We start from the raw sequence: 19,546 nt of genomic DNA on the forward strand, positions 1-19,546 counted from the left end.
TTCCCGAAGTGTTTCCAAAACTCTGTTTAAAAATGGTAAGAAAATGTATGCAACCTTGCAGCAAATTACTAAACGAAGGTCTTTGAACGCAGCATGCAAATATTGTTTTAAGAAATCTTGACGAAAATATGTTTGTTCCCGTTTTGTGCTGCGTTCAAGTGCCGTAAAAATAATTGTGCATATCTTAGTGACATTTTTGTTTATTATCCAGGTTGCAATGATTCTGGGAAATCAGAATCTACTGTATTACGTTTTATTATTCAATTTACTGTGGGCAAAAGTAAAAATAAAAGATCAGCCAATATTTCCAATTGTCTTAACTGGCACCTGAATGCAGCATCCATTAATTAATCATTTCAGAGACTATCCATCTATTTCCATTTCCGTTTAAAGCATAAACTGATGTATTTCAGGGTGTTTTGACCCGGGGGGGGGGGGGGGGGGGGGGACTGCTGCAGGTATTTGATCCTTTGAGTGTGCTTCAATCAAATGCAGAGTGTGTGTGTGTGTGTGGTGTGTGTGTGAGTGTGTGTGTGTGTGCGCACGCGATCATTTCACATCATGCCTCATTTTAAAGAGAACTGATTTTTCAATGAATTGCAGTAGACAAGTTAGGATTTCAAACCTAAACGGGGCTGGTTTTCCTAAAGGGATACTCCAAATGAGGACAAATGTGAAGTTGTAATAACTAACGTGTTATTTCTTTTTGGTGTGTGAGAAGACTTTAGGAAAAGTAGTCCCGTGTTGCAGTGGAAGGAGATGTTTAAACGGTGATGTGTAACGTGTGTTGATATGAAACGTGTGTTTGTGGGATCAGGGTGAGGGCATTCACGGAAAATAGAAACCCAGATTGTGGAGAAACGATGAATTCAACTGTGAAAATAAAAACTGGTGCCGAGGCATCATGTTAAACCTCAAGTGTGTGTGTGTCTTGCTGTCCTGATATGTGGAAAACTTAAAGAGGACATTTAGGGTCTCTACTGGGACGTGTCTCCATACTTTTATGTCCAAAAAGCTCTTTGTTAAAGCTCTTTGAACCAGAGCCCAGTCTGCTCTGATTGGTTTGCTGTGATTGGTCAACCGCTTAAGATGTCCCGCCCCTTAGCCTATCACCTACAATGAGTTGGAGCTCCAGCCAATAGGAGCAGGAGTTTCCCACAGTGAGTAAAAAGCAAAGAAAGAATCAAAACAAACGTAAATGTGACTGAAATGTCCGACAGTTTTATTTGTAATAAAAAGATGGAATGTTTGGTTAAACAAAGTTCTTCTTACAAAGTGATTCCTAAATATTTCAGAGTGTGTGTGTGTCTCGTTTAAACACACACATTAGTGTTACACATTTTCTAATTACCTATAAGGCCAAATATAATGTGATTATTCAAAATATGAGTGATAATTATTATCAAACCCCTACAAAAACACACAAAACCCCATTAACCATTAATAACAGCACCCAATGACCAATGCACTTAACAATCTCATCATTATGCATTAAAACAGCTTTTAAGGCAATGTACAAAGATTAAAATGCATTGAAACTATGAAACTTGCAGTGAAATGTCAGTGACTGAGCAGTGATTATTACGTGTTATGATAATTAGCCTTATAGTTAATTAAAGAGTGCTTATAACTGTTATTATACAGTGAGGAAAGCAGGTTATAGCACATTATAGGTGTTTTTATAATGCGTTTAAGGCATGTGATAGTGTTACCAGGCGTGTTTCTCTTCAAGACTCTACCAGTGGAAACATTTATAAATAACTAAAAATGTGCCTAAAGTTATAAAATAACGGTTAATTTCCTCACTGAAGTGGCAACGAGCGCTACAACTTAATGACCTTTATGAGAAAAAACATCTTCCTGTCTACAATTCCACGGTCCTCTTCTGAAGGCTCCACATTATTACATTCTTACTCCGTTTTTACTCCATTTTGTAGGACTTTTAATGCAGTTATGATCCAGTTTTCTCATCTCCTCCGCTATGATGAGTATATTAAAACACCAGTTTAAACTAACCCTCCCAATAAGCCTGCCAGATATGGAATACAATAACTTAGTTGTGAAGATTCTGAGTGTTATTGCAACTAGGATTTGATTCATGATTTTAATTTAAATCATCATCTGAAAAATACATTAAAAGGATAAAAGTGTGATTTATTTTTTGGAGGATCAGAAACAAACAAGGGTTTTAATTGAGTCTGTAAAATACTGTTTATATCTGCAGCTCCACAATACTTCATTCAGCTCATTTAGATATGACAGAAGTCTCTATAGTATTCTGATTAATTTAGCAGCCCTCCTTTCCAGTCTAAATACTGCAGGTTGCTCTTGATGCAGATATAAAGGAAGTTCATATTCCCGTTATGCAGATCGATTTGAAGCTTTGAGAGGGATGCAGGGTGACGCATTTGAAGCCGTAGGAGCTTTAAAAGTTTGGGTATAGCAGGAATATTGGACAAAAGTCAGTGAGAGAAATAAGAACTCAAATCCAGTCCAGGTGGGAACTAGTCCACGGAGTCAGTAAGAAAGAAAAATCTGATTTACTCCGACGTTAAGGCAGCGTAGGTCCGTCCTGTTAACGTGAGGGTATCCACTTTCCAAAATCCCCCCCGAAACACACTGCACAGGTGGTTTTTTAAAATCAAAAACCACCTGAAAAGTTTTGGGACAAATGTTGAAACGACGGATAAAATCTCCAAAAGTTTTCCAAAAGAAAAATATTCCTAGTTTTTCCTTCTCCTCCTCAGAGAAGTGAAACGTAGTTCTTAGGAACAATCCCACGCTTCCCGCCCACATCTCCCAGAATCCACTGCTCACCCACAAACTCCACCTGCGTTACAACGTCACCGACCTGCAGGGGGGGGAGAGACAGCATTGTTTAGCAAACAAAACAAAAGATTTTGTTTTAATTTTGGTGAGAAATGAAGTTTTTGTGAAGGCAACAAACTTGTTTATCCCAAATATTATTTACTATTTATTTTAGATCCTTTTATCCCAATTAAAAACCAAAGAAACACAAATGTATTGATTTCTTTTAGCTGATTAATTTGTCAAAATGAATAGACAAAGGAATAAGAAATACCATCACTTTAACACACACACACACACACACACACACACCTTCAACGTGAGCTCCTCCTCGCCCTCTGCTGTGAAGTCGAATTTGGCCACGCCTCTAACCGTTGGCTGCTGGGCTGTGATTGGCTGAGCTGGAAACAGGAAGAGGAAGTTGTGGTTACAGAGCTCACACACACACACACACACACACACACACACACACACACACACACACACACACACACACACACACACACACACACACACACACACACACACACACACACACCAAAAATGGGTCAAAAAGGTGTTTTTCTTAATACAAAATCCAAATTACATGTCACAAAGTTTCATTTCTTCAAAATAAGAATATAAATAATACATGTTATATGCGAAACAATAAAATAAATGACATTATGTGCTCAATATTTAGAAATCAGATTTGATAGGAACGTGTGTGTGTGTTACCATTGCAGGGCTGTGTAAAGGCAGCAGGGTAGACCCCCTCCTTGCCCCCCAGCCTCCCCCTTCTCCACTCAGCATCGATGTGCTCCGTCACCAGGATGAGCGCCCCCCGCTGGAAGGACAGATCCTCTGCAGTCTGACCGGGGAAATCAAACACAGCCTCCACCCACTCCTCCACCTCAACACACCCACAGAAAAAGTGGACTTAATAGTGAAAAACTGACATAAATAACATGTGTGTTATCATAATACATCATTGTGTGATGGTGTGTGTGCAGAATTTAAAACGTAAATGATCGCTTGTTCCTTGTTAATCTGAAATAAGGGAACTTTCTTACTGCAGTCGGGGCGTCTGGGTCCAGGGAGGTCTTTGGTGCTGCTGAGGACACAGTAAATAATAAATAAAACTACTATTTACAGAGTATTTTAACCATGAAATATAAATGGTGGAGCAGGGATGACGTATTTCTCTGCGGGACCCTGAAGGCAGCATCTCCCTGGTTCCCTCCACAAATAGCCAACAGGATTTTAGGAGCAAAATAAAGCTCCATTCAAACGTTTGTCACATGACTTCACGTCCCCACCGCTAAGCTAAAGGCGGCTAACATTCGGTGTGATGACTCACCGGTACTTCCTGTCTCTGTTGTCGTTGGTTTCTCCGCCGGAGGCTCCACCACCTCGGCGAAGTTCAGCGGGAAGATTCCGATTCGTCCGTGGATCTGACCCCGCCCCCACTCCTGACCAATCAGCTCCAACAGGGCGATGACGTCACCCTGAGAGAAGGTGAGCTCGTCCTCCTCCTCTCCCTCGTAGTCGAACAGGGCCACGCACCGAGGACCGCTGCACGGAGAGAGAAATCAACACAAAATAAGAGATGATAAGCACAGTCGATCTTACAATGGTTGATATTTAGTGTGTATTTTATTGTGTTGCCTTACCTGACAGGTGGAGGGTCGGCTTGTTCCTTCTGCTCTGAAGACTCCAAGGGCAGAATAGACTATCAGATGAAAGGAAACAAAAAGGAAACCCCGTTAAATAAAGCTGTTTACTGGTGGAACAGACGTTCAGTTACTCTACATTAGTGCCTTTTAGTGGTAGAAAAGGGAATTTACTCGAGTACCGTATTAACTCCACATGTCTGGTACCTGTGAGTCTGATAGGCTGAGGCCCTCCAGGTCGGATTTTGATTGGCTCTCCTGAACTGGCACAGGCTCTGGTTGGCTGTCCAGGTCCAGGAGACTCTGTGATTGGTCGATGACCACAGTTTGAGTTTTTCCCCCATCCTCTGATTGGTGCTCTGAGGGGCTCGGGTCATCCAGGATGATCAGGACTTCCTGTTTCTGAAAAATAAGAAGAATAGCACATTAGTTGTGTAAGTGTGTGTGTAAGTGTGTGTGTGTGTGTGTGTGTGTGTGTTCATACCACGTTGCTGTTGTATAGAGGGTGTCCAGGTTTAGGGCGGGGGGGCAGAGGCGGTCCTCTCTTTGTTGCACGTTGAGGCTTTACCTCATTGGTTGACTGGTTGGCGGGGGAAACAGAAGGGGTGGGACTAGTTTTGGACAGAGGGGGAGTCTGATTGGCCGAGGAGCTGACCGCTGGAGGAGGCGGACGCCCGGGGGTGGATTTGATCGGTGGAGGACGAAGGGGGAGGAGCTTCACTCCTGAAGGCCTGGAGGGAGAGATGGAGAGTTAGCTTCAACAGAATAAAATAAATGAAATAGAGCAACGTCTTTATGTTTTCATTTCCTACCGTGGAGGAAGAGGAGGGTCAGAGGAGCTTGTGTTTGCAGTCACGCTGGTGTCTGGTTTGTTCTGGATCACGGGACCTTTCCTCAGGGCCGGAGCTGGGGTCGGAGGTTTCATACCGGGAATGGGAACGGGAGAAGGTCCTACTGCGGCCAGAGAAGCAGCTGTGGGTCTGGGGGCCAGATTTGGAGCTGGAGGTGGAGAGCAGGTCCCAGGATATATTGTTATTTCTTTCAAAAAAGTCGTCTTTCTTTTTCTTTCTTGGTGCAAAGTCAACATGTATGCTTTCCCACATGGAACTATAGCTATCATAGCGTATAGAAACCTAATAAATAAACGTTATTTGGCTGGTTTTTGCAAAGTCTTGAGCACCCCAGGGCGGTGACGTACATACTGTACATCTCAGGAAAAACCACTTAACAAGCTCCCTGGATCACACATGTTCGTGGAGCGGCCAAAATAACCCTGGATCGTTGCATATTTGAATTCTTTCTAAAGAAGTTGACCAATCACATGGCTCAGCTACACACACACACACACACACACACAGAGTCATAGCTGAGAGCGCTCAACAACACTGGAGCCTTTTTTCTTCTGGCACAATCACTGCATTTTTCTTTCACATGGTCCGGATTGACTAATATAACCCCCCCCCCTCCTTTCTTTTTGTACACACACACACACACACACACACACACACACACACACACACACACACACACACACACACACACACACACACACACACACACACACACACACACACACACACACACACACACACACACACACACACACACACACACACACACACACACACCATATGTTTGCATATTTCTGCAACAACACGAGTGTGATGTGTGTCACTGAGCTCTCAAACACTTCATTGTACTGAAGCTACATGGAGCTAGTGTTCTCTCTCTCTCTCACACACACACACATACATACACACACACACACACACAAACAAACACACCAGACACAGAGAGACAAACACACACTTACCGCTGGCTCTGCGTGGTGCAGTCAGAGCTGCTGGTTTGATCGGGACGCCTGGACGGAGACTTCCTACTTTCACTAAAAAACAAAAATGAAGGTTTTTTTTTATCAGATTTAATAAATTAAGATTATTATTACTTTTAACTATTATTTCCTTAGTTTGTAGTATTTGTACTTTTATTATATTTATGTATTAATTATTACACTTACATTTTTGATCAGTTTTTTCTGTAATCTTTACCTACAGGTTGTTTTTACTTGTTGTCTTACAGCCTATTAAACCTGAGTCAGAGTGATATCAGAAGCTGGTAATTAACCAAAGCCTCCCATCGAGAAATCCATCAAAGTCATCCGGCTTATCGGCTGCAAATAAGTCTGAAGTTCAGTCAATGACTCTAAACTAAACAGAAAGCTTATCGTTATTATCTGGGAGATAAGCAGCACGCTTCCCCCTGCCTGCATCAATATTTGTACATGACGCGCACACAAACAGAGACAGAGGAGCAGGTGAATTAAATAAAGATGAAGGTTTAAAAAAGGGCCGGATAACTGGAACTTAAATAAAGTAAAGTACAGCTTCTGATAATGCACCTGGAGAACTAAATATATAATGTGTTTTTGTAGTTCCTCCTTGTCGCCTGCAGAGGTATATACAGATAAAAGTGAACTAATTTTGCCTTTAAAGAAACACTTCAACACCAAAATGATCATTATTTACATGTTTTGGGGAATGAGTGAACATACGACTGAATAAATGAGAATGTAATCAGATGTTTTTGACACAATTGTAAGTGTATAAATATATCTATGACTGGATAGTAAAGTTATAAGAAGAAACCAAATTAGATTCTCCTTCCTTGATAAATTTGTTGCAAACAGAATTGAGCTTTTCTCTTCTATAATTCAGATCTCTAGTCTCATTTCACATCGATCAAACATCAATATGTTCCCCGGCTTTACATGAATTAATCCTCTAAAGAAAATAAGATAAAATTCCTCACCAGTTTGTTTTGCAGCGTCCTGCGTCCCCTCACTTCCTGCCTCTGTGGCAGCTCCACTGCTGAGCTCCACAGACGGCCTGGGGGGCAGAGTCGGGGTTCTTTGCCCTGCCGAGGTGCTCTTCTCCTGGGGAGGAGCTCCCACGCTGGCCCTGGGGGCGACTGGAGGTCTGGGAGGAGGTTTGGCTGCAGTCTCACTGACAGAGGGGGTGAGTTTGGGGGGAAGGGGTCTGGGGGCCGGGACGGGGGCCGCAGAAGATGGAGGGGGGTCCGTTGTAGTCTGTGGTTTTGGTGATATTGAAGGTTTCTCCGTGGTTTTGACGGGAACCAAAGCAGGTTCAGGTTTCAGGGAACAGGAATCAGTGGCATCTGTCTCACTGCCGTCCTCCCAGAATCCCTTGCAGGACGGTTTGGGTGCTTGTGCAAAGTTTTTGGGTTTGGGGGCGACAGTAGGGGGGGCTGATTTGGTTTGTTGCAGACGAGGGCGCGGTCGGGGTTCAGGTTTCTTTGTGGTGGTGAAGTCTCCACAGCTCCCATCAGCCACCTGCTGCTGCTGCTCGAAGGCTTGAATCCTCGCTTTAAGCGCCGCCATGTCTTCTTCTGCCTCCTCCTCGCTCTCTGATTGGCTGCTGCTGTCGCTACGGCGATCCGGGAAGCCCCAGTCGTCGGTGCTGAAGGCCTCGAGCAGCTCCTGCAGGTACTTCCCCTGACTCACTTCCTGTTTGACGGGATCACTTCCTGTGCGGGCGGCTAGCGTAGCGGCACCGTCGTCTCGCAGCTTCACCAGAGTCTGAACTCTGACCTCGCTGCTGATTGGAGGAGCACTGAGTCGGGAGCGGGGGCGGGGCTTAGGACGCTGCAATGGGACACGAGAGGAAGTTGTGGGAGGAGCTTCTGGGTCAACACGCTGATCCCATTGGTTCGTTTGAGTGTCAGAGTTGGAGGTCAAAGGTGAGACAAGGTGTATGTTTGGTGCTGATTGGCTGGCTGAGATGGTGATGTCATCAGCGTGAGTGGGTTTGGGAGGGGTGGGGTGAGGCGGTCGCTGTGGTCTCACTGGTCTTCTCCCTGCAAACAGATTATTATTTATTCGTCATTCATCGTCTATTTTTAATTAATGATTTATTTAAAATTGGCTATTCAATAAAATATATTATTAATAGTATCCTTTTTATTTATTATTATATATAAATCATCTTCACTCACATTCTTTATCAACGATTAATGTTTCAAATAATTAAAGACTGAGCCTCCTCTCACCCTGGGGCTCCGGGGGCTCGGGGGCAGATCCCGGGTCAGTCTGCGTGGCGATGGTTATTGTAGGAGCTGGACGGGATGATGATGATAATGATGATGACGAGGAGCTGGAGGAAAGAAGAGGAGGAGGAGGAGGGAGAGTCTGCTCCTGAGTCTTCTCCCTGATCACCTCCTCATAGGACGGCGGCGGCTGAGGAGGAGACATGCATGTGTTATAGAGGTTTTAGTGCATGTAAATGGACTCCAGAGGCTCGAATCCCTGTGTTACCTGTATGGACGGAGGGATGGTGGGGCCCCAGATCTGTGCAGCAGGAGGGGGGGGCGGAGGGAATCCTGCAGCGGCTCCGGGGAACCAGGAAGTGGAGGCTAGCGGCTCTGCGGACAGGATGGTGATCTCCGGTCGCCTGGCAACAAGCCCCAATAATAGGAAGTCAGCAACAGAGGAAAAAACGTAATCAATCCAAATCACAAAAATACTTTTATTTTCTGTAAACTTAAATACAGATAGACTTATTACAAGACTTAAGAGACTTATTACAGGAGCTAAAATTATGAAACAATGACAAATAAAAGCCCTAAACTCCCCTCGAAGCGCAAAAGGATTATTTATGGCAAGGAAATGTAGTTCAGCCATCCAAAACTGTCTAAAAATAAGTTTCTTAAAGTCTATGCTCATCCAAATCCAACAGGAAGCGGTTGATATTTAATCCATCAAAACTCCTCACATGAAGATATTTACTGTAAACATCAAATATCTCACTTTCCTGTTTACTAATAATATCCCCTTTTTCCTGACTTGACAAACGACTTAAAGAACGTCAACATAAAACATTACAAACAACAACACATCCAGGCTGAGTTTAAAAAGGGAAGACACAAAAGAGGCTGCTGTTCAAACGATAATATGGCGGAGATTGAGATAACAGGACTCTGCACACGGGTTTAGCTTCATTGTGTGTGTGTGTGTGTGTGTGTGTGTGTGTATGTGTGGTCTCACCTCCTGTCTCTCTCTCTGTCCCTCTCTCTCTCCCGCTCTCTGTCTCTGGGCGACTCGGAGAGAGACGTGGTCCTGGTGGAGGCTGACGGACGGACAGGAAACAGTTAACAGACATAATCCAACGATACGCTGACACACAGATACCGCTTTTAAAAAGTGAAGGGACATTACATTTGGTACAGGAAGAGCATTCTGCCCAGCGGGTTTTCTAGGAAAATAAAGCATGAGGGCAATCCTGTGGCTGAAAGTCTGAATTTTTAAGAAATTCAAAAGTCGAAATCTGGACAAAAATATTAAAAAGAAAAAGAATTGGGAAAAAAAGAAGACGATTAGGGCCACATGAGGGGGGGTTTCCTCATGTTCTTGTAAACCTCTGAGCTCGTCTGCAGTGATTACAGTACGACTTTCAGCCTCATAGTTTCTCTGTGTGTTTAATGGAGTGTATCTGCAGTAAAGCACACCAAGAAGAAGAAGAACAAGGAGGAGGAGGAGGAGGAGGAGGAGGGGCAGCAGAAGGAGGAGAAGGAGAGGAGAACGAGAAGAAGAAGAAGAAGAAGAAGAAGTTCATGTAAAACTAAAGCAAAGAATACACTCACTTCTCTTGATGGCCGCTCTGATGGACGACAGAGGACCCTGGCTGCAGAGAAAGGAAAGAGGAAAACATGAGTCACGTTGTTTCGCCTCAGCCTCTCAAACTCAACATGTTTATTTCTAGCTTTCTTAAAGAAAGGACAGATCCGCTGCACAACAGCTCAACAGGAAACCGACTGAACATCCTTTTACAACCCAGAGGAGAAACGACCTAAGTCGCTTGTAGTTTGAACCCCCTACCAATCTTCTGGATTGCAGAGTGTTGTTAGCATCTTTAGCTAAATCCTTGGACACCCTTAAATTCCCAGACTTCCCCCCTCTAAAGTTTTCAGCAGTTGCTAGGCAGGATAGGGATCAACAGACTCACCCAGAGGAACGTCTTTATCTTTCTTGTCTTTTAAATCGTCTGTTTTCTTTGTCTCTGACTGTCTCTCTTACTCTTCCTTTCTGCTACAGAGCTGTTAACCATGAACACACACACATGACTCAGCCCTAACACACACACACACACACACACACACACACACACACACACACACACACACACACACATAACTCACTGCTTGACTTTAAACAGCGATGGAAAAACCCTTTCATCCCCCTCTTTCCATTTCAGGCTGTCCACAGGAAAAGGGTTGGACAGCAACATTTGAAACAGATCTGGTTAAAACTTGTTGTTCATTTTTCAGGCTGTATTTTTTTGTGCACTTGTAATTATTGCAGTTTTTCTTTGTTTGGCAAATGTTTGGGCCCTTTCCTTTTGACCCATGACGTCACTTTTGGGGAGTGTGTGTCAGACGGATCAGGGTTTAGGTTACAGCTACAAAAGGCAGCAGGAATAAAAGGCGTGTTGTCTTTTGAATGATGTTTTCTTGGAGGTATTTATACAAAAAGTGACTTTAGGTGGAGTTTCGGGTCTTCTGGGGTATTGTCCTTCATGAACGAGTCCTTGTTTTTTTGTATTTCCGTTATTGAATCTGCATTTTACATTGTTTTATCTACCATGTCCTTTGTGTTTGTGTTGTGCAGATGCATATGTTTATCAAAACGTAAAGTGAGAATCAACAAAACCCCGAATATCAACATGGTTCTTTTGGGGGGTTTTCCCTTTCCTGTAGTGTTGTAAAGGATTTTAGTGCATGTAAATGGTATGCAAAGACTAAAACCCCCCTCAATAAAGTGGATCCAATGCTTAAACCGGTAGAGGTAAATAACAGAACAGCTAAAACTGTCTGGGAAACTCAGAATATAACATTATTTTACTGTAACTCAGCCTTCAGAACCAGGAAAAGACAACCTTTACATTATTAGATAACCTAAAGGACACCTAATAAACTAATGCGTTAGAAAATCTCAGATGAAAAACACCCAGTCTGTTGTTTTTTAGCATTCGGAGGTTTCACAACCCTCTTACAATCAGTTTTCGATTAAAATAAACTATCTGACACACACACACACACACACACACACACACACACACACACACACACACACACACACACACACACACACACACACACACACACACACACACACACACACACACACACACACACACACACACACACACACACACACACACACACACACACACACACACACACACACACACACACACACACACACACTAAACTCTGTGACATCTCCATCTCCATGCCAACAGCCAAAATACTTTCAGGAGTGTGTCAGACCAAAAAGGAGAGGAAAGTAGATCTGGCAGAAAATAGTCCCAAGCTGGAGCAAACACTCTCCTATCAGATTTTTAAACATGTTCAAACTCTAACAGCTGATCTACTCCTCTTCAGTAAATCTACTACAAAGATCTTTCCGAATCACGAGGGTTTCCACATCAAACGCATCTCGCTGGCTAAACCTGCCTCGGTCCACGTGGGTCAAATTAAACTCACATTCACTGCGAGGTGAGACGAATGAAAAACGTACCTGAGACGATGCTCCGGCTTACGCCTGTCAGGACGACCTGGGAGAAGAAAGAGATTGTTAATTAAAGGCCTGTAGATTTAGAAATGTCCATTTATTGAGTGGAAAAACGCTTTAAGGATTTAAAAGCGGGCATAAATAACATTTCTAGACTTTTTTACTTAAATTTTGATCACATGCATCTTGTTTTCCAACTGAATTTGATATCATTCCTGTGCTATGAATCTGATTAAAAAAGGAAACACAAAGCGATGGTTACAGGGATCAAATACTTATTAAATCTGAATAAAAACAGGGGAAAGTGCAACAACAAGAGGCACCAGTACAAATAAAAGCAAGACATGATAAATAAGTCAACAAAAACCAAGTACAATCCAAAATATGATATAATAAGTAGATATAGTGTCCTTCAGTTGTTTGTCGTTTTAATTAAAAACAGTCCTCTGCCGAACAGGAAGTGAGGTGTCTTGTTTATTCCTAATTTACAGAAGAACTAAAGAGCTGTGGTGTAAAAATAGCGCCACCTAGAGAAACTACATCCAAAAATAATCCCAGGAAAGAAAGATGCCACTGTCCATGTTGGCACGGAGTCACAGGTGATTTCTGGGAAGTGTAGTTCAGAAACACCAATAATAAGCACCGATACTGAAGACCGAGGTACATTATAGTGTCAACTTAACCTCACAGAAAAGTTAAAGCTCTTTTTCTGCATCTGTGTGCTTTTAATCATCTCCTACCTCCTTTCTTTTACTGATAATCAGGTCCTGTAGTGCCCGGAGAAACTAAATAGCGATGGGATTGTAAAATAAACCTTCTTTCTTCCTTTTCTGCCTGTTTAAAAAACTCTTTTCTGAGTCCTTCTCCTCTTCCTCCAGTCTCTCTCTGTATCTAAAACTCTCTGACTGAACCTCCTGTGTTCCGTCCAGCCTCCAGATTGGCCGAGAGCACCCAGGAAGTGCTGCTGCGATTGGCTGCCGAGGGATTCTGCTGCAGTCATCAGGAGTTTTAACACTTCCAGATGTTTGCTCTGCTGCAGGCTGGAGCCTCGTTCAAACATGCAAACGCACAGCGCAGCAGATTTTCCTTTGACACTCAACATCATCTGTGGGGTTTCTTCTTCAGCACAATGGGTCTGAAGAGAACACGGTAATTAACTCAAAAAGGGTTTAAACGTCTTTTAACTCATCTTAACTTTACTTTTTAACTGGTTTCCAGCCGTTTTAGGAGAAAAGCTGTAAAAAGATGAGGAAATTGGAGCATTTAGCAACTAAAGAGACGTTTATCGATGTAGGAGGGGACCAAAACTGAGCAAAAAGAGCGAGAATATTGAAATTAAGCATGTTTCAGGTGGACAGATACAAGAATAGAGCTTTATCTTTATTTTCCATTATTGATTGGTGTTTAAAAAATTGTGAAATTGGCCAAGATAAATTTCCCGAACGGAGATAATGACTTGGAACCAAGAAAAGCAGCTTTTTTACTTCAATATGTAACTTTAGATCACTAGCCAGCAGGATGGGCGGAAAGGGAGACGGGCAAAGACAAACATGAACTCCCACATCTTTACAAACCCAAAGAAGTATGTCGTGCGGGTGTGTGAAGTCGATTCTGGGGAGTCTATCTCGGAGAAAGCCCCTGGAGCCCGACGGGGAGTAATCCACTTGTAACGCATGCCTCACCACTCTGGACCTGGTGGCCCTTGGCATGGGCAGCACCCTGGGGGCCGGAGTCTACGTCCTGTCTAGGGAGATGGCCAGAGACACTGCGGGACCCAGCGTCAACAACAATAAACAAGATCTTCACAGCCGTCAACATCGTGGTGCTGCTGTTTGTGGCCATCTCTGGATTCATTAAGGGGGACATCTCCAACTGGCAAATCAGTCTCCTCTCCTCTGTGAGGAGCTGCTGCTGCCCACTGTGCATGCTGCAGGACTTCCGCCCCGTGTAGCGGGTGTCTGCAGGATCGGTAAATTAAATCCACCATTCAGTGTTCTTGGGAGGCCGTCATTTATATTTGTGACTTTGTTATACTTGCTGCTGCTCCTCCCGTTAGCCTCCCGTCTGATGGGCCCCCAGCCAACGCTTGAAACTGTCAGTGGCCAAACAGACATGGACGTGTTGTGTCCGTGTCTGTGTCCGTTTGTGTTGTGGTGTGAGAGAGGCCAACTTGTTAACTTTTGTTCCACATTATGATGGAGTTTGTCCTTTATCTAAATATGGTTCTTCCCAGAAGTTCTTGATATATTTCTGGACCAGTATAGGTTGCCTGTTGTCATGGTGCCTCTTTACTATAAAAGTGGTTAATACTTTAAAGGGCTCACGTTATGTCCAGTTGATAATTCCTTTATCATGACACGTTGATGACAAGTTTACATTTGTCATATCAATTGTAAAGTGTAGAAATGTATTGTTGTTTTATACAATTCTAATTATAACAATTGCTTTTTATTAGCAGCTACAATCTTGTGAAATGTCATATTTGTAGTGTTTGGACCTCAAAGATGACTGCACCTGAAAAGCCTTTCCTTTGGTAAATGTATTTAATTCATTTATATTAATATCTCATAATTCTGCTCAGTGTGCATTTCTTTATTTTGAGGCACATACAGTTGCTACAATAAAGATGGAAAAATAAAATATATATATAACTTTAATGATACAGATAAATAAAATGTACTTTGAATAAATGCTAATATTATATTCTCTGCAAGTTGGCATGACAATGTTAATTATAAATACTGTTTTTTGGTAATTATACCAAAGGAACATTAAGCGTGTCAGTCAATTCTTTACAAATATCCTAAAATTAGTGTAGATTTTTACATTTTGGTGCATAAAAACCAACAAAGTACGAGAGAAAAACAAAGTAAGATAAAAATCAAGAACTGTAAAAGTTAGAAATCATAGATAAAATAGAAAAAATGACAAGAAACATATGAATAAATACTATAGAAATATGTCTGTTTTTAAAATGAAGGCAGTCAAATTGTAAAGAAAATGAAATGCAGTTTAGAGGAAAGTAGGTCAGTGTGTGGAGGGCAGGTCTGGAAACATTGAGTGTTAAAATCTATCAGTGGATCAGATTCACCTACAGCTGATTCAAAATGTCAACCAGGTGAAACATCTTTCTTCTTCCTTTAAAACTGAGACCATCTTTACTCTTGTCTCTTGAATATATAAATAAAAACAAAGCTGCATTTCCCAACTCTAAAAGGGAGGGCCAAACACATCAAGATGCCGGAGAAATGAATCACAGATTGCATTTAAATCATGAACCACAGAGAGCTGGAACGCTGCACACAAACAAAATACTTTCCCATGTGAGGCGCAATTAACGCGGGGCCTCCAAAGGTTCCCATTGTTTCTATAAAAGACTTTTGGGCAGCACAATTTTTAGAATTATCTGAAGAAAACTCCGCTTGTTTTGATCCCACGCAGAGATACATCTGTGTGTTTTTACCATGTTTAAGACTCTTTCTTAATGTGCGGTGTTTATTTGGGGAATTATCAGCACTGAAAGGTGGATTTCGTCTCTGTTATTTGACTCAGACGACGACAAAGTTATTCCCTTTCAATCGTGATGTTTGAAATGTGTTTCTGTAACACACTTCCCGTCAGATCAACAGACCCCTATTGATTGAATTTAACTTCCCATTTCTACTTCAGTAAAATCAGCCGTCAAAACCACTCGCCGCTATTCCACCTTGCTCTGCACTTTTTACTTTTGTTGTTATTTTTCTTTACTTGCTTGTAAAGCGCTTTGAGAACATAAATTACATGCTGTTATTATTATTATGAACAGGGTTGAAAGATAGAAATTACAGAAAGTAATATTTATGCACAGATACAATCTGCTTAATACATGTATGGATTTGCATATCAATCAAAGCAATATATATCACGATATAGCAAATATAGAAGAGATCCCCTTGAGGGACTTTTATTTTGAAAAGCTTTACTTTTATTATTGATAATAATGTGGGTAATTCATTAATCATTTTATTAAGTAAAACTGGAAAATATCTTCGTGTTACAGCTTCTCCGATGTGAGCATTTATTTAAATAACACAATTATTTATGACTTTTCTTTTAGAAACAGGTTTTAAGATGATTTTCAGGTTTCCTATTTGCATTACATGGAACAAAAGATCACTAGAGAGCATTGAAGATATACAAAAAGGTGAATATTCTGTAGACAGTTTGATTCATCTTGCAAAATATATACTGAAATGGAGATTTTGTCTCATTATTTTGACTCTTAATTCAGGTTATTTAAAGCTTTGATCACTAGTATATTTGTGATGTGTGAAGCTAACACTACGACAAGAATAAAACAGCTTAAGTTATCACACTGAAGTCTATTATTGGTTGATTTAAAGCTAATAATAACAGACGAGACATATCCAGCTATGATAACGGGTGTGTTCTTTCATTTGATAAAACTAGGTGTGGTGTTTAATCACACTATCGCTTAAACACAGAGGCCCAAACTTGTGATGTAACTGTCTCAAAAGCCCAGAGATGAGGGCATCGTGTGAGCGGCTTCTGTGGGTTTATTATACTCTGCTCTGAGCGAGAAAAACAAACACAACATCCTTCAAGAGTCACGTTAAATTACAGCTGGTGTTTCCCTAATGGCTGTGAGTGTTGGCACAGGCCACCACCAGTACAGTTAAATGGGAGTGTGTGTGTTTATTATGCCTGCATGTGTAAACTTTGACCCACATGTTGATGCAAGAATTTATGACTGAGTTTCAGCAGGTTACTCCCACACACTCTCACACACACTCCAACACTCACACAGTAGCATTTGCCTACAATTTGTTGTTTTGTTATTAACACATCTGTGAGTGTTAAGAAATTCATTTGTGAATTCTGGTACATATCCTGTCAGAAGGAAGTCAAATAAAGTCCCATTACAGATGATTCAATTACAGATAATCATATTCAAACTCTCTGTTTAGTCCAACAGAGAGCCCAACACCTGGATATAATAGCTTATATATCACAGAAATTAAAGCAAACTAGCAAATAATCCAACTTGTGAAGCTTGAACCTGTGAATTTGTATGTATTTTTGCATTAAAATGTAATCAAATATTAATATCTTACCAAATAGTAACATAACTAGTCGGAAGAAAGAAAAACAAGTGTATTTTACCGCAAGTTATCAAGTCCTAACTGCTTGTTTAGTCCAACTGAGAGCCCAAACCCTGGATAGAATAGTATATATCACAGATATTAAAGTAAACTAGCAAATAATCAATTTAAGAACCTTGAACCTGTGAATTTGTTTGCTTTTTGTTGTAAAATGCACAAAAAACACATTTCTATCTCCAAATCCCAGCACTTTGAGAACATAAATGCACAGCTACTTTTACATTTCCTTCCTGTACACAGTAGCCAGGCTGCAGACTGCTTAGGTGTCCTTTACTAGTCATTTGCATGTCCAATGCTACAGTACACTTGTACAAACAGCAGTATCAGTCCTGTGAGAGATCTAACAGGGATACTGCAAATATCACAGAAGATGAAGACTTTGTGGAAGCTCTCTGGAGCTTTTAAACTCAGTCAAAGTATTATGAAAGGACTGCAATGCTACAGAAAGTATTACGAAAGCTAGATGCAGGTGTTTTCAGTTATCGTCAGAAAAGGGTGCGGATATCTGGCCAGTTTAGGGATTATATTTCCCATAACAGTTTATGACAGCTAATCGCTGGCACAGCTATTATTATAGTGGATCTAAATCAAGTGGAAACGGATAAAAACACACAAATTAAGTTAGTAATTTCGCTCTTTTACCTCCGGAGCTGTTGGGCTGCCGTCGGACCACTTGTTCCCGATTTTCCCTCATCATGTTTTCCTCCTCTTCCTCGGACCGTGCTTCGGCCATTTCTCCCTTTCCTTCTTACCTCCTTCTTAGCTCCCTAACTTTCCCTTCTCCTCCTGGTTGTTTGAGGAGAAAATGGAGCCGGGTCAAAACAGAAACACCACCATTCCTGCTCCCGTTTCGCCGTCTTTAACATCCAGTTCACCCCGACAAGGACAACTTTACATCCCGAAAACACCTCCAGGTTTCGGCCAAACACTTCGGCTCGGTGTTTAATAAGCTGTCGATGCGTTAAATGGGTTCAACAGCAGCAGTTTTTAAGTTTTAATCCTTGTGTTTTGGTTTCGGCTGAAGAGTTTCTCCCACGAGCCTCCCTGTTTGGTTTGCCCCAGGGTCGCGAGCTCAAGATACAGAGCTCAGTCGCACGCGCTCCGGCCGTCTGACGTCACCAACTGAAAAACATATTGGGATGAAAATATAAAGCTAGCAAAACAGTTAGCCTAGCTTACAAACTTATTTTATTTATCCTAAAAGTATTGAGATAGCAATACCATAAAACATTCCAGGAGATTAAATTGTACTTAATTAAAAGTAATTAAATAATAAAGAAAACTTCCAAAATAAAAGTACACATAATGCAGTTATTGAAAGGTCCTGGAAGATGTATATAATTTAAAATCGTTTAAGGCCAAGCATTTAGTCCTTCCACTCAAGTACAATTAGCAAAACCAAAAGTCCTGCATGACAATTCAAGCTTGTTAAAGTATAATTTCCCCATAGACTGTATATGTAAAGGTTTATCAACGTGACAGACTTAAAGATTTCAAAATAAAAGTCCTCATTATTCAGGACTATGCGGCACCAAAGGTCCTGAAAGATGTATATCAATTTAATTGGATGGGCACAAGATACTTTCTTGAGAAAAATAGGGGATGGAATTAAATCTACAAATACCACAAGTCGTGCATTGAAAATCTAACTTGAGTTAAATTGCTTGTATCTGCAAAAATAAAACTACTCTTAATGTAGGATTATGGTGCCCCAAAGGTCCTGAAAGAGTGTTTTAATTGTATAAATCCCTTCAATAAAACACCAAATCACTAATCCAAGGCTTTAGCAATCACTCATGTTGTGAGTTAGATTAAAAAAACGTTTAACATTTCGGCAACTGCATTTTTTCCAGCAATTGGGTGGTGAGCACTGATAAGAATCCCCTTTATTGAAATTATACCAAGGACATACGAACCTCAGGCTCTTTAGAGACAAAAAATCCCATTATCTTTTGTATTCTGCAGAAGAACAATACTCTAACACTTAAAAGAAATCTATCATTTATCAGTTAAAAAAATTAACTCGGGTGCAGTTTCCACATGTGTCCAGCAGAATGCAGCACTGGCTCTTCTGTGCTTTTAAACATTTTAGTAACTTGATCTTAAACCTTGCAATCCCTACTTGTTCCATCAAATTATACCATTATTGCAAAAACGTTTTAATTATCCAAACCCTGTTTATTACATTTTTATCATTGGATTTTGTTTCTTTATACATTTTTTATACTATAAAAGCCCTTAAAAAAATAATGCATGTGTGATATAATTACTTTATATATTAATCATTATTTCCCATTATTTTGTCTGTTTATTATTAGCTTATCATCTGAACACCATAT

At 41.2% G+C, this 19,546-nt stretch overlaps 1 protein-coding gene across 2 annotated transcripts; it reads right to left on the minus strand.

Moving 5' to 3' along the window:
• Positions 1–1,199: 1,199 nt before the first annotated feature.
• On the minus strand, positions 1,200–18,319 carry LOC134876153 (SH3 domain-containing protein 19-like). 2 transcript variants are annotated; one of them, XM_063901037.1, is made up of 17 exons: positions 17,850–18,319; positions 12,052–12,088; positions 10,116–10,156; positions 9,520–9,601; positions 8,791–8,926; positions 8,526–8,712; positions 7,269–8,333; positions 6,274–6,345; positions 5,273–5,459; positions 4,945–5,191; positions 4,668–4,862; positions 4,461–4,519; positions 4,148–4,362; positions 3,861–3,898; positions 3,526–3,700; positions 3,121–3,209; positions 1,200–2,851 (listed from the first exon to the last, which is right to left on the minus strand). In XM_063901037.1, the coding sequence occupies exons 1-17, from the start codon at positions 17,938–17,940 to the stop codon at positions 2,744–2,746; spliced, it is 3,024 nt and encodes a 1,007-aa protein (XP_063757107.1). In that variant the 5' UTR covers positions 17,941–18,319; the 3' UTR covers positions 1,200–2,743. The 2 variants fall into 2 exon arrangements, with proteins under 2 accessions (XP_063757107.1, XP_063757106.1); XM_063901036.1 differs by having other exon boundaries at positions 3,861–3,901; positions 17,850–18,318.
• Positions 18,320–19,546: the final 1,227 nt, after the last annotated feature.

Source organism: Eleginops maclovinus, chromosome 14 (genome assembly GCF_036324505.1).
Source record: "Eleginops maclovinus isolate JMC-PN-2008 ecotype Puerto Natales chromosome 14, JC_Emac_rtc_rv5, whole genome shotgun sequence".
NCBI lineage: Eukaryota > Metazoa > Chordata > Actinopteri > Perciformes > Eleginopidae > Eleginops > Eleginops maclovinus.